This window comes from Lipotes vexillifer, unplaced genomic scaffold, assembly GCF_000442215.2.
Source record: "Lipotes vexillifer unplaced genomic scaffold, Lipotes_vexillifer_v1.1 scaffold666, whole genome shotgun sequence".
NCBI lineage: Eukaryota > Metazoa > Chordata > Mammalia > Artiodactyla > Lipotidae > Lipotes > Lipotes vexillifer.
This window is the reverse complement of record NW_006787408.1, coordinates 2,703,666-2,718,038: the sequence shown is the minus strand read 5'-3', so window position 1 is coordinate 2,718,038 and position 14,373 is coordinate 2,703,666. Positions and strand designations below refer to the sequence as shown.

At 46.0% G+C, this 14,373-nt stretch overlaps 1 protein-coding gene across 1 annotated transcript in view; it reads right to left on the bottom strand.

Annotated features, from left to right (window-relative positions):
- EPAS1 (endothelial PAS domain protein 1) overlaps nt 1-14,373 on the bottom strand; it is an 88,721-nt gene that overhangs the window by 9,405 nt on the left and 64,943 nt on the right. Inside the window, exon 7 of the mRNA XM_007459966.1 lies at nt 5,781-5,887. Within this exon, the coding sequence (XP_007460028.1) occupies nt 5,781-5,887 (107 nt within the window). The remainder of the gene's footprint in view (nt 1-5,780; nt 5,888-14,373) is intronic.

Sequence of the window (14,373 nt, the reverse complement as noted above, 5' to 3'; positions counted from 1 at the left end):
CCCCCCCCGCCCAAGGTCAATGAGAGGAAGCCTCTCCATGGGGGTGCCCTGTGGATCCAAATGGGCACGCAGGGAACGGGCGAGCCTCCTCTGCCTCACGCTACAGGCGGCAGGGTACGTCCAAGCAGCGTGGAGAACGCCTGTCCTCGGGCAGCCACTGGTAGCAGGCCCACCAGCGGTACTCTGCTTGTGAATAAAAGCAGTTTAAAGAAACCCCCAGATATCCTCGATTGTTCCAGGTCATCCGGCAGACCTGCCGCCTTTGGGGCCACAGCGAGTTTGTGACCCCCCAGCAAAGGCAGCAGCAAGCTCCCCGCCAGCCTCCACACACAGCCTCGTCAAAGCCCTGGTAAGTCCTCCCAGCTGCCCAGCTAGGCTGCCTGCGTATGACTTCTTTCCTCTTCCAGAATGCTCTAAATGTTCATTTAACGTTTGCTTTACTCTATAAAAACATCGGGGAAAGGGCCCTGCATCCCAGATTGCCCTCTTCCCCAGCCCAGAACGCTCTATCTGCTCCCATTAAAAAAAGAATCAACAAGTCCCTTTAAATGAAAGTTTACTAATGTTAGGATTTCTGATAGCTTTCTGAACTGCCCATTTACTTTCTTTCTTGGGAATTCATTCTTCTGAATTCCAGTCTCAGAAACCCCCAAATCACAGAGAAAGAAGCATGCTGGCAGGATTAGGAAATCCTGGTTTCGGTTTTCCTCATCTGCAAAATGGGGTATTGATAATAATAACAGTAATGATAATAATTATTAGTACCCAATGTCCCATAGCTGTTTGTACTGAGGACCAAATCTGCCTGCCTGGTTTATCAGGTACAAAAATGTGGCTGAATGTCACTGACCAATGCTGTATAGGAAAAAACCCTCTGCTCCTAAGTTACTAACATGTACAGTGCCCAGGCCCTGTCACGTCTACAGGACACGTCTGTAGATAATGTCACAAGGGGCCCTGTGGGAGAACATGCAGGCTCTCTAAACGTCGCAAACCTCCCCACTTTTCCGTGTAGGCTCGGAAATCACTCCCCACTCACCACACTGTGTGGTTCAGGAATGCAGCTCGGTTCGTACTAACCATGCTTGTAATCCTTCACATTTATGTTTTTCTTGGCACATTTCCTCCTGTTCAGAAATTAACAAGCACCTCCAAGCTACAGAGGGCACTGTAACCATACTACACATAACTTACATGTGTATCCTGCTTTGCAGGGTTCAAAACCATCTCGTAAGATAAAGTCATTTCTGCAAAGGAATTGGAACAGTGCCTGGCACACAAAGCATCCACAGCATTAGGGTTAGCATCACCTCGTTCACTGTACAGTGACACCCCGAGGTATCTATTATTATTCCTGTTTTCCATCTGAAGAAACTGAGGCTTAGAGTGATTTGCTGAAAGGCCCCCTCAGTGGAAACAGTCGACAGGCATATAGTCCAAAAGTCTTTTTGGTTTTGTTTGCATTTAAAAAAAGTCAACTTTGGTGAGGTTTAATTTACCTTCAATAAAAAATGCACCCATTTTAAGCACAGATCAATGAGTTTTGCCGACTGTACAGACCCTTGTAACAGTCACCACAATCAAAGGTATAGAACTTTCCATCATCCAACCTCCCTAATTTCTTATACCTCTTGACAGTCAATCCCCATTGCCACCCCTGGTCCCAGGCAGCCACTGATCTGTTTTCTGTCGCTATACATAGAAAGGATCTTCTCTCCATTCACACGTAAGTGGGATCATACAAGAGCTCTTTCGTGTCTGCCTTCTTTTCACCCAGCATGTTTCCCAGAGCCCTCGTGTTGTTGTAGGTATTCCTGGTTTGCTTTTCATTGCTAAGTAATGTTCCACTGCATGGAGATACCATAACTTATTTATCCATTCACCTGTCAGTGGATGTTTGCTTTGTTTTCAGTTTTTGGTTATAATGAATAAAGGTGCTATAAACATTTGTGTACAAATCTTTGTATGGACATACAGTGTGAGTGCAGCTAGGGGTGCAATGGCTGGGTCACAGGGTAAGTACATGTTTCCTTTATAAGTTACGGCCAAGTTATTTTCCAAAGCGGTCATATCATCATTGTCTAATCTTTTTAATAAAATCCTGTGCTGTAGGGAAGACAGATACCATCTTTTTTTAACATGAGGGGACTAAGGCCAGAGGGATTGTGACCTGCTTTACATCACACAGGACAACAGCCTGCGGCCCCGCAGTACAGTGCCCTCCTACTACATGCCCACAGGTGACACTTCACTAGGAAGACTGAATTGGTGGTTGCTGCTGTCCTAAACCATCATGGACCCTTTGGCCAAAGAAATAACTCTGTCCTCCCTCATCTCCCTTTATCTACCCCATTGAGGCTGCCATGCCCAAGAGACATGATTCTTGCACAATTTCAAGTGTCTGGAGCTAACTTATTCATTAACTTATCAACTTATTCTTAATGCAGACAAGATTCAGGGATCTTATTCTTTTTGATTAAACAGTGCAGTGAGCAAAGGTTTTTAACTGCATTTCTAGCGATTGCAGGCGAGGGCCTGCTCTGTCAGTAGAATATAATTACGCCAGCTTTCTAATCATCTGCTCATTAATGCCAGCCTTGGTGAGGGGCCTGCTACTTGGTAGATAGGCTTTTTATGGCCTTTAATCTTGTTTTCCTAAGAGCACATAATGTCCTCACACAACAAAGAGAAACCAACCCCCCTTCCCCCAAACCCTTACCTTCTGAGGGTAACAATGTATAAATTACTAACCCATTTGGAAATGATGGCTTTCAATTATTTAAATTTGGTTGGAGGGCTGAGCTTCCCCAGTAATTTCAACGGTAAACTTTCACAGGCTAAGACACACATACGTGCATAAATTCGGGATGCTGGTGTGTAAACCTGGACGAGTCTCAAGCCTGGGCCTCCAATTATTCCACAGTATGAGTGTGGGTCTGTGGTGCAACTTTATGTGCATAAACCCCAAAAGAAAGACAGAGTCAGAGGGGGAGGAGGGGGGAGAGAGAAGAGAGAGGAGAGAGGAGAGAGGAGAGAGAGAGAGAGAGAGAGAGAGAGAGAGAGAGAGAAAAAGAGAGGGAAAGAGAAACCAAAATAGATGCTTCTATTTAGCTGGCATTAACCCAAGTTCCACCCCATGCAGATCTCCCTTTGCCGGATTCAGGCTGGCTGAGTAGAGGCCTCTGAACTCAGAGCTGCTTTACTTGGCTCCATCAGGGGAAGATGGGAACCTGTGATTTCCATTTGGGTTGTGAATTACCTTTAAGTGTGCCTAATGCTTAAAACCACAGATTCAATAAATCTGCACCATATTTCCCCTGGATTCAGCAGAAAACTAATATGACAATTTTTTACCCCAGCTCTTTTTTAAGGATCAAAGATTTTCTAAGAGAAGGAAAAAAAAAAAAAATCACTTTCATAGGCCTAGTGAGAAGCCAACATTTTTGTTCTCTTTGACAGTAGTTTCCTCTGCTTTCCCAGCCCAGAAGGTAGAGCACAATCCTGTCCTGCAAGAAGTTCCAGAAACTTTTGCTATTGTCCTCTACGTTGACTCACCCTTGGCTGAGAAGGAAGGCTAGGCTTTTCCCCAGTTTTACATCTAAAGGAGGGAAGCCCCAGAAAGCCAGGCACTGGGAATCTTTGGGTAAGCTGGGCCAGAGCCAGGCCCCTGAGTCCCCAGTACCAGCATGACTTTGGGAGCTGAAACCACCATGGGCCAGAAAAGCATGCGGAATCCCAGAGTGGAGGCTGGAGCCACATCCTACAGTTTCAAAGCTGGGGCAGGCTAGAGCTGGGCCACATCCATGGGCACAGAAAAGCAGCACCTCCACCTCCCTCCCGCATCCCTGGGTCCCTGAATGGGGAAGCCGGATTGTTTGTTTTTTTGCTGGAGAACACAATGAGAAACTTCTTTGAGATATCATTAGGGGCCCTGTTGCACTGTTGGATCAAACCCAAAAGCCATGAGGACGAAGCAAAGAAACCAATTAGAGAAGATCTCATTCCTTAAGAGAATATTAACTGTGCTTCTATACAGCTTATGGCCTGCTGATCTGAACTTCAGGTGTCCTAACCTTGGGATAGATGGATGGATTTAGGAACAACGGACCAATAACTGCACTTCCATTTTCTTCATTGCCACTCCAAGGCCACAGCTAATCCCTGGAGTCCAAGACCAAAAGGGCCGCTGGGAGTCTTCTCAGACTTGCCCATTTTAAATCCTTCTGTAATCCTCTCAGCACCCCGATCTGCACTGGGGGCACTTATTTTGAAGCATTCTTTCCCAAATATGTTTTTTTTTGCCCTTGGGTGTGTCATTCATTTAGTGCCTGTACTGTACCAAACACTATGCTAGATACTGAGGCGGAAGGTATGAACCACCATATGCTCCCACGGAGCCCAAAGCCCTCCTCCTTCCGCAGAAATGAGATCCCTTAGGGCAGGGATCAATCCTATCAATTTCTATTTCCCCCAGCAGGCCAGGTATAGGGTTATAGGCCCATAGTCCTTGCATGTTGATGGGCTGTACGGATTCAAGAAAATTGTCTTGGATCACCTGCAAATGGGAAGCCTTAATTGGGAACACAGTCAACTGAAATGCACTAGAACTGCCCTGTCCAGTATGGTAGCCACTAGCCAAGTGTGGCTGCTTAAATTTAATTAAAACTAAATTTAAAAAATTCAGGGCTTCCCTGGTGGCGCAGTGGTTGAGAGTCTGCCTGCCAATGCAGAGTACATGGGTTCGTGCCCCGGTCCGGGAAGATCCCACATGCCGCGGAGCGGCTGGGCCCGTGAGCCATGGCCGCTGAGCCTGCGGTTCCAGAGCCTGTGCTCCGCAACGTAAGAGGCCATAACGGTGAGAGGTCCACGTACAGCAAAAATAAAAATAAAAAATAAAGTACACAATTCAATGGTTTTTAGTATATTCGCAGACTTGTGCAACCAACACCAGAACCAATTTCCCCCAAAAAAAAAAAAAAAAAAAATTCAGTTCCTCAGTTGCACTAGACGTATTTAATATACAGCATAGCTCACATACGGACTACGCAGATGAAGATCTTACATTTCCATTGTAGAAAGTTCTATTGGACAGCCCTGTTCTAGAATCCTTTCATAATTCAGGTTTTCTTTCAAGCTGCAAGGCCCAATTTCCACACGCCATTACTGGGTTGCCTGGACAGCCTTCCCCAACTGAGTTCTCTTGATTCAGCAAGCAAGCTCTTGGGAAACCAGGGCCCGCCTCAACACGTCTATTAGGTTGGTATCGTGCACCCTCTACCTCTGTCTAGACCAATGCTCCCCCATCCTTCAAGGTCCAGCTCAAGCGCCCTGCCTTCTCTTTTCCTGAACTCTCTCGGCCCTCTTCTTTGAATGGATGTACATGTTTCTATAGCGCATAACCCAAGTTGATTACATGCTGTCTTGTATTACACTCTACGGGGCCGTTGCATAAGGTTAAGCAGACTGTTCGCTGCATCAGTGTGCTCAGTGAGGTGGTAAGTAGGGACTGAGATTCAGCCCACCTTCCACTCTCCAGGCTGTATGCCTTGGTGTGTTTGTGTGTCCCCTACCAAAAGTGCCCTTTTCCTGATTTGCATGAGCATGTCACACAGGATGGTGGCAGCCTTGGTTCTCTAACCATCCTGAGGGCATGAGTCTTGTCTGCCACACAAGATGATGGCGCTTCTGTGAAGGAAGCAACTGGATCTTCTTCTTTCTCACCAGTCACGCCCCACTCAAGGCCAGATTCCACAGACATATAGGGCGCTCCTGGTACTTACAGTTCTGGTGACTTTTGGTCATGTTCTCTGAGTCCAGTGCATGGTAGAACTCGTAGGCTGAGCGGCCAAGCAGCTCTTCAGGGTGGTAACCAACCAGTTCTGTGATTCTAAATTTTTTTTTAAAAAGCAAGGGGGAAGAGAAAGACCATATGACTATGAGCAGGGGCTCAAGGACCTTTATGTAGAAGGTAATTCAAATGCACACATTCAATGAAACGCACTCCGAATGTCCCGGTCGTACCATTCATCCAAGCAAAAGAAAAAACCAACAACAAACATGGTGGTCAACCTGCAACTATGGGCCTACTGAACCTCCACTCTTCCTGCCCTTCCTGGATTGTGTCTGGGGAGGGAGGAAAAGCACCTGTTCCGGGGCTCCCTACCTCCCACCCCCAAAAAGACACATGTGCCTTGCTCCAGTGACCACTGGAAGGGACTCTCATTGCCCCCTACCCACAGTTTTTGCAGACAAGGGAGCAGAGATGCAGAGAGGGTAGACAGTTTGCTTGATGTCTACACAAGTGTCCGGGGACAGAGCAAGAACGAAAATGGGAACATCCTGACTATTCCAGATTATTCTAGTAGAGGGCGATATAAATGAAAAGTGAAAATTATGTGGTCCCAAGTTGGGAAAAGCATGGAGGCGGCCTCTGCATGTGTGTTAACCACGGACTGAGGAGGGACCCAGGCAGGCAGAGCCCCGTCTGTGCTTAAACCTTCTCCCCCTCGGGTCCTGTCTGGTGACCTCAGATACCTCCTAGACATCAGGTTTGCCTTCATGGGTTCTACCCGTCCTTCCTATCTCAAGGAAAGGAGGGAGGGCAGGAGGTGCCGACAGGAACAGATACAAAATCACAGTCCTAGAAATGTGCCTCGTCGTTACACTCTGATAAATAGGCAGCTTCCGTGTAGGGTGTCTGCCTTAGATGGGAGGTGGGCAGAGAAAAGGCAAATGTGGAGAACCGTGAAGAATCACTTAACTCTCTGAGGACCCTCTGCTCTGTGCTGAAATCTTTAAAATAAACAAAGCCCTGCCCAAGAACCACCAGGTTAACTGCTTTCAACCACGTCATACCTAAACATTATTTCTCATCATCTTTGGTATCTCACATTTTTTCTAACGGGCTCACTGTCTTGTTTACTTAGCCTATCACGAGCGAGAAGTGATGCTATGTCCTCATCATTACAAGCTCTATTTTGGAATACATGACTCCAGGGGCACAGCCCTGTCACCTGTCCACGCTGGAGAGGAACAGTGTGGAGAGGAAAGCAGAAGCCGTGGCTCCTTGGTCTCCTGTCTCTACTCCTCTCTCCCGCTCCATACGGGTTTTGCACAGGTCAGACGAAATCATCCTAAAATATTATTTCCATTCTGTCACCCCTCTACGTAAGCATCTCCAGCTTACCTAGGACCAACCACATCCAGAGTAAATAAACTCCACCTAACTTCTAAGCCTCCAGGGTCTTGTCTCCATCTTCCAAGCAGTCTGATTTGCAGCTGATCGGCAGCATGGCAGGTCCCCGCTCCCCGGTAGACCCCTCTTCTCGCAGTTCCCACCCCTGGCAAACCCACGCTTGCTGCAGAGCCTTGAGGCCTTCTCTTCTTGGAGCCCTGACGATGACAGGGCCAGCTCAAGGTCTCGCCTTGTCCCTGGAGCTTTCTCCAGGTTTCCCCTTCTCATCAAGTCCTAACAGGCAAACACATTGTCACAAGGAGTTATGTATGCTTCTCCCCACATCCTAGGCTGCCAACCCCTGAGCTCAGGGACCACATTCTCCTTTGGCCGCCGCTACAACGGGTGCTCAATAAATGCTAGAGTAGCTGACCAATGGACTGATAGTCTTTGGGGGCCTAAGGTACAATCAGAGCCCTGTCTAGCCCAGCACTGCTAAGGAACCCGGGCACTAATGGCCCACTTTTCTTCCTAGAGCATGGTCACCTGTCTCAGTGCATGATGGTGCACACACACAGCCTTCAGCGCAGCCCTCATGGTGCTCAATCCATCCTTTCTCCATTCCGTAAGGTGTGTCTGGTGTTGAAGTGGGCAGAGAAGAGGCAAATTCTCTGCCTAGGTGAGACTTGGGGGTTAAAGCCTTTGTCAAACAACGGGCAACACAACAGAGCTGAGAAGCTTAGGTCTCAGTTGATTTAGCCCAGCGGAGATTTCTCCAGTGAGATTCCAGCAGCTCACCTGCATCAGCCAGTTGGTCTCAGACCAGGAGGATCTGTCCCCTCACTTGGCCCTGAGCAGAGAGGTCTCTGAACTCATCAGCAACAGACATGTTCCTCGGTGGCCTACCTCCAGGGCCGGCATTCATGGCACCTTAGCCAAGGTAGAGATTCAGGGAGAACAAGGAGACGGCCGCACAGTGCTGGCCCTTCGTTTCCTACACCCACGTAGCTTTTCTGATGGGTCCCATGCCTTTCAGCCTTAGCCTGGGAATCAGAATTGCACCGGTGGGCTGTGCTGACAACGGGCTGGCCAGTTACAGGCTCACCAATGTCCCAGATAAACTACTACTGTTTCTGAACTAGGTCTAGAGTTTCCTAGAGACCCTCAAAAATGAGGCTGGTTCTGGGAAAGATCTGACTCTACTCCATGAAGAGATTACACTTTCTTTCAAGATTAGAATCTTTTAAAATGCTCAAAGTAAATGTTTATTATAATCAGCCTCAAATAAAATATTTCTTAATCTAATTAATGTACCATCCATTCAGAGGCACACAATGGGCATGTTTTGGAAGTGGACAAACAAACCTCGATTTCAGAATTGCCAGCTCTCTTCCCAGTAGCAGCCTTCATTTATCTTGTCAACTAAAATAAATATTTAACGTCTCCTCCTTCATGCCTTTAAACAGACGACTATAAAAACTGGGAAATACACATACCCCAAACACAATTGAAGAACATTCGACTGGTCAGACTTCACAAAACCAGGAAACCCCAACTCAAAGCTAATGGTCGTTGCCCTCAATCTGCAGGCATGCCGACGCCAGCAGGGAGGCTAACGAACCCGGTTTGTTTATAGGGTTGGCCTCCACGGCACACAAGGGCCCTCCCTGCTCATTTCCCTCTGTCCCAGGGAAGCCTCGGGAGCTGGGCTGTGATAACACCATTTCATCTGCTCTCTTCACCAGGGGCAGGGGAACTTTTTTTTTTTTCTTTCTTTCTAATTAAGGGGCCCTGACTCTCTGGAGAAAAAAAAAAATCAGTTTGGGGTCACCCATAAATTTCAAAAGTCAGCTCAGTAGTGCTGTTCTCTTTGTAAAGGGGAAGAAAATATAAAAGGACTTAATTCAGCAGACTTCAGAAATGAGAAGCACAGAGGTCCCTGTTTAATAATAAAGTAGGAAAAGAACCAGATCAAGGATGAGGTGAGGAGAGAAATGTAGACATTGACAGGCAGCCCCAGGAGGCAGAGGAAGAAGTAAGAAAGAAAAAAAGAGACCAGAGAACTTTCAGGTTAAAATCTGAAGTTACTGTTGCCCCAAGGAAATAAGTGGGTCAGACAGCTGGGCCCTTGGATTTCAGAGTCAGGTCTGCCTCACAATGTAAAATGACAGTTACCGCTCATCCACTGCTCTTTACCCTTAAAAATGTTGCGAGGCCCTTTTCAACATGGACTACCTGTGGCTGAGCGCTAGGAAGAAATGGACTCTCCGGCTGGGCTGCTGGGCTGCAGTGTCAGTGCCGTGTGGCCTCCTAGGCAGAAGGAATGCAGCTCAGGCCTCAGCCGGCTCCATCACACGCCCGCCCACGAGGGACGAGGCAGCAAGCTCCCTACATCACACGCCAAGCCTGGAGTCAGACAAGGTCTGGCTGCAGTTTTTACCCCGGTTCCCTACGAGTACAGGATTCACTCAGTAAACTAATCGTGGACGGTTAGAGAGCATTTAAACTATGTGAGAGGATAAAAGTTGTAAGTACTTCCTAACCACCTATTTGTTTTCCAAAGAATGCATTTGCTAATAAAACCATCCTTTTATTAAGGTCTGCTTTCTCTCTCCTTCCTGCCTTCTGGCAATGCCCTCTCCTAGGCAACACTTGACTCACCTCATTTTGGTTTCTGTATGTGCTTTTAGCTTTGAAACTGCATTTCCCCAATAATACCCAAACTATTCACTAACACAGATTTCAATGATATTTGTTTTAATATATTTCTATCCAGATTTTCTTGGCTTTAAACAGCAATACTTTTGCCTTGTGTTTTCCTTCAGTAGTACACGGTTAAGTGAATCTCTATACAACCAGCTCCACAGTTAATGGATAATGAATTTCCATCCTATCAGTGTTATGTGTTACAGTTGGGGTGAATTTACTCATAGTATACATAGGAGGGTAGCCCTGGCTCAATCCTGGACTGACCCTGAGTGCCACCAAATGCCACAGCTGCCTTTCGTTACCTTGAAACCCACAAGCAAGAAGGGGAAATTTGCCTTGAATTGTAGCGGGAGAGAAGCAGATCACGCAGAGGAATAATTTTTGAATTGTGAGGTCTGTTACACTTTGAAATAAATTCCAAAAAGGATTTGTAGAGCTGCTTCTTCCAAGGAGTATTTCAAGCAGATTCGACAGGAGTATTTCAAGCAGACAGGAGTATTTCAAGCAGATTCGACAAGCATTTCTCATAAATATGTTCAAACTTTCTTAGGGCTGATTTCAGAACATCGTCGTTTGGAGGAGACACAGATGCACAAGGAGAGCATTTAAAGTTTCTTCTAACTCAGGGATTTAAAGAAATACACTATACCATCTTACATAAGATAGGTAAAGAAAGACTACTGTGTATGTCTGCAAAAATATTTAGAATACACTAAATATGAAACTAAAAATGACATGTAATATATCAGTCTGAAAGACCACTTTGAATTAAAGATGCCACCTATCCTCTAAAAAAAAAGTAAAATAATTTGTTAAATGTATCTCAGTACACAATGAAAGTATATAATCTTTTACTATTAGTTTGCCCGAAGTCAGTCTATGTTCTTCTCAGACTTTAACACTATTGCTTTTTCAGGTGTTTTGATGTGCGTGTGTTTTACAACTCATGGCTCTCTATGATTTTATTGACAGCCTCTTTACAGTCCTCAACTGTCTCCTCCCTTTTATCATCATCACTCTTACCAACTTCTTCGTATAAAAAGAATTCATCACAGATTTGATCCACAGAATCTGAAATGCAGGCATCTTATCGAACTGTAACTCCTGATATTACATCCTACGCTGCCTTAACCCAATGACAAAACAGGGTTGCCCTCAAATTCTTTATCTGTAAAAATTACAGGACCCTCTTTGTTAATTTGAAAATGTTACTGTTATCATAACTTTTCCACCAGTGATACTTCTCTCATCCACATAATTTGCTTTTATAAGTTATTTCTAACGTACAGGAAGACTCATAAAACACACGAAATCACAGTGGGATTATATGCATTATCGATTTTGCCCCACTCTCCTTGATGGCTTGGCTTCTTTCAGTTATTCTCTTTCTCCACTAGATGGCGCCTCCACGTGAATTTAAGAACCACCCCATTTTATTTTTTTAATTTTAATTTTAATTTATTTTTTGGCTGCATTGGGTCTTCGTTGCTGCGTGCGGGCTTTCTCTATTTGCGATGAGCGGGGGCTACTCTTTGTTGTGGTGCGCGGGCTTCTCACCGCGGTGGCTTCTCTTGTTGTGGAGCATGGGCTCCAGGCACACAGGCTTCAGTAGTTGCAGCATGCGGGCTCAGTAGTTGCAGCACACGGGCCCTAGAGCGCACGGGCTTCAGTAGTTGTGGCGCATGGGCTCAGTGGTTGTGGTGCACAGACTCAGTAGTTGTGGCTCACAGGCTCTAGAGCGCAGGCTCAGTAGCTGTGGCACATGGGCTTGGTTGCTCTGCAGCATGTGGGATCTTCCCGGACCAGGGATTGAACCTGTGTCCCCTGCATTGGTAGGCCGATTCTTAACCGCTGTGCCACCAGGGAAGTCCCAGAACCACCCCCATTTTAAAGTTAAACTACTTGAGAACAATTTTTGTCTTCCTTTTGGGTGAATGGTTCATTAAGTTGCTCATGTCTCAAACTCCAAACTCTTGGAGATCAGGAATCATCTCTTTTCTTCTTTGATATAATTAGTCTCTGGCACTGGGTTAGATATATAGCAGATGCTCAATAAATAACAGTTCATTAATTGGCTGCTCATTTTAGGAGACAGAGTATAACACCTCTATTTGAATCGTAAATGGAGACGAGATCATCCATTACACTGATAATCAGCATATTCTTCTTTAAACCTGCTACTCAACTTTACTCCCCCTATCTAGAGCAATCGACTGTATATACACATAAGTGTGACTGACATATAAATTGTTACAGAATTCACTTCTAACAATATTTGCTGTTTCAGATCATTAATACAGGACTTGACATGGTCCTCTGACCCTTTGTTAAGAGAAGCAGGATGAATGCATTTTGAATCATCTGCATTCCTTTATTCAACTTCAGATGTTTCAGAATAAGTTGTTTCAGGTTCAGTTGATTTGGGAAACCTGAGACACACAAGATGACTCTTTTCTATTTTATTTGTCGCTCCCCCCTTTCCTCTCTGTTCTCCCCTTTTTCTCCATGAACCTTCTCTTTTTCTGTTTGTTTATGTCTATGGTCTCAATACATCTAAGAAAAAGTACCAAACAGCCTCAAAAGTGATTTTGTGGGTTCTACTTGCCTTACATTTTCATCAGATTCTTCCTAAATTTCCCATTGGGAAAATAATCCCCTTTATGGGAAATCGCAGCCCCTCACGTGTGCCAGATGTCATTAAATCTAGTGAATTCCCTGATTAAAATGCAATGCCCCCCACCCCACCCCGCTATGATATGTAAGTGTTGGTTTTTGAAGCATTGATCTTGGAAGAGGTGTGTGTGTGTGTGTGTGTGTGTGTGTGTGTGTGTGTGTGTGTGTGTGTGTGTGAGAGAGAGAGAGAGAGAGAGAGAGAGAGAGAGAGAGCAAGAGAGTATGAATATGTGTATATCCTTCCCCATCCCAATACAAAAAGTGTAAACAAGACAAGCTACCAAAACCAATAAATCCTAGTCTTCATCAAGGCAATTGAGAAATAACACACAGGTATTAAGGACTTAAAATAGTCACTTTATAAACTGTCTAAGCCATGTCTGTGCCCTTGTTAACTAATCCGTTAAACACAACTTCTGTGTGGCACAGCATCCCGTGTCTTTAGATGCCTCTGCATCCATCTTTCCAGCACCTCTGAATTCAGAGTCTGGGCCATGTAATTAGGTTTCTTGAAAGGCAGGATTCTGCTGAAAGTGCACTGTGTCTAGCAAACCTTATAAGCAATATCACCCTCCACACCCTGAGTCACAAAGCCCTAAATCACAGGTTCCGTCAAGCCAGGATCGACTCTGCCTACCAGCCCTGAACCAAACCAAGAAGTCAGTGCAGGGCCCCTCCCCTTTCTGGGAAGAGGGCCTCCTCCACTCTTAAGCACCCAACTGCTCATGTTATTGTCCCCTCTTCCTTTTACCCAAAGGTTAGATGCTTTCAAGAAATGACCTGAAATTCATTCAAAACAAGATAATGAATGAGGGATAACTTCAAATTACCCTTTCCAGAGGATTTTTTTCCCTTCACATTAACAAGGATCAAAGTCTTAAGTTAAAAAAAAAAAAAATCCTTCTTTTCTGTTATCTAGGGATGAGGAGTTATTTTCTAGGACAGTAGGGTGTTCCCAGTGCTTCTGGGGTCACATTAGGGCTGTGCTTCACACGCAGCTTTCACTGTCTGCACTGCTCCAGCCGCTCTAAGGCTAAGGCATGCGGAGCACCGCACCACCCCACCCCACCTCGAAGCTGGAGACATGCGGGCTACGCAGCAGGACTTCTCTTGTCTCAGAAGATTACGGAGAGGGATGCACACTACAAAACTGTATCTTCTGCCCAGGATGGTTCTTGGAATACAAAGACTACCTCTGAGAAATAACCTTACACACAGCGTGGATTTCTCAGGTGCCTGCCTCTGGAATAATCTAATTATCCTTGTATCACAATAATGACAATAGGAACAGTCATGATAAACCGCTGACTGTGTCAAAGTTTCAGGACACAAGTCTTCACACGTGACATTTTCTCCCTATGAGGTTAGAGCGCTTCTTTCTACATCTGGAACTACGCACCACCCTCCAAGAGCCCTGAATCCAGCACTATGGGGACAGGAGTGACTCAAGGACACTTTTACAAAAGTTCTTAAACCTGGTGCAGCACCGGCCAACACCAGGTCAGTCTAGAATCAGGGGAGAGAAACCCAGCTGAGCCTGGAACGTAGGGCTGCACCCATGAAGAAATCCAGACACCCATGGGACATGCAGCAGAAGAGAGAAAGGTGGGCAGGCCTGGGGGCCGCTGAGCAGGAGCTCTGTCCTGGGGCCTTTGGCTTCCTGCTGGCTGGGAAGGTGAGGCAGTTTCCTGCTGGCGGTCTCTCCTTCTTCCAGGCCCCCAGCCTCTACGTGCCTCCAGAAGTGGTCTTGGCCCCTTGAGTTTCGTGGGGAGACTAGCTTTGGGGGAGGGCAAAAACAGGGAGCAAGACATCAGCAG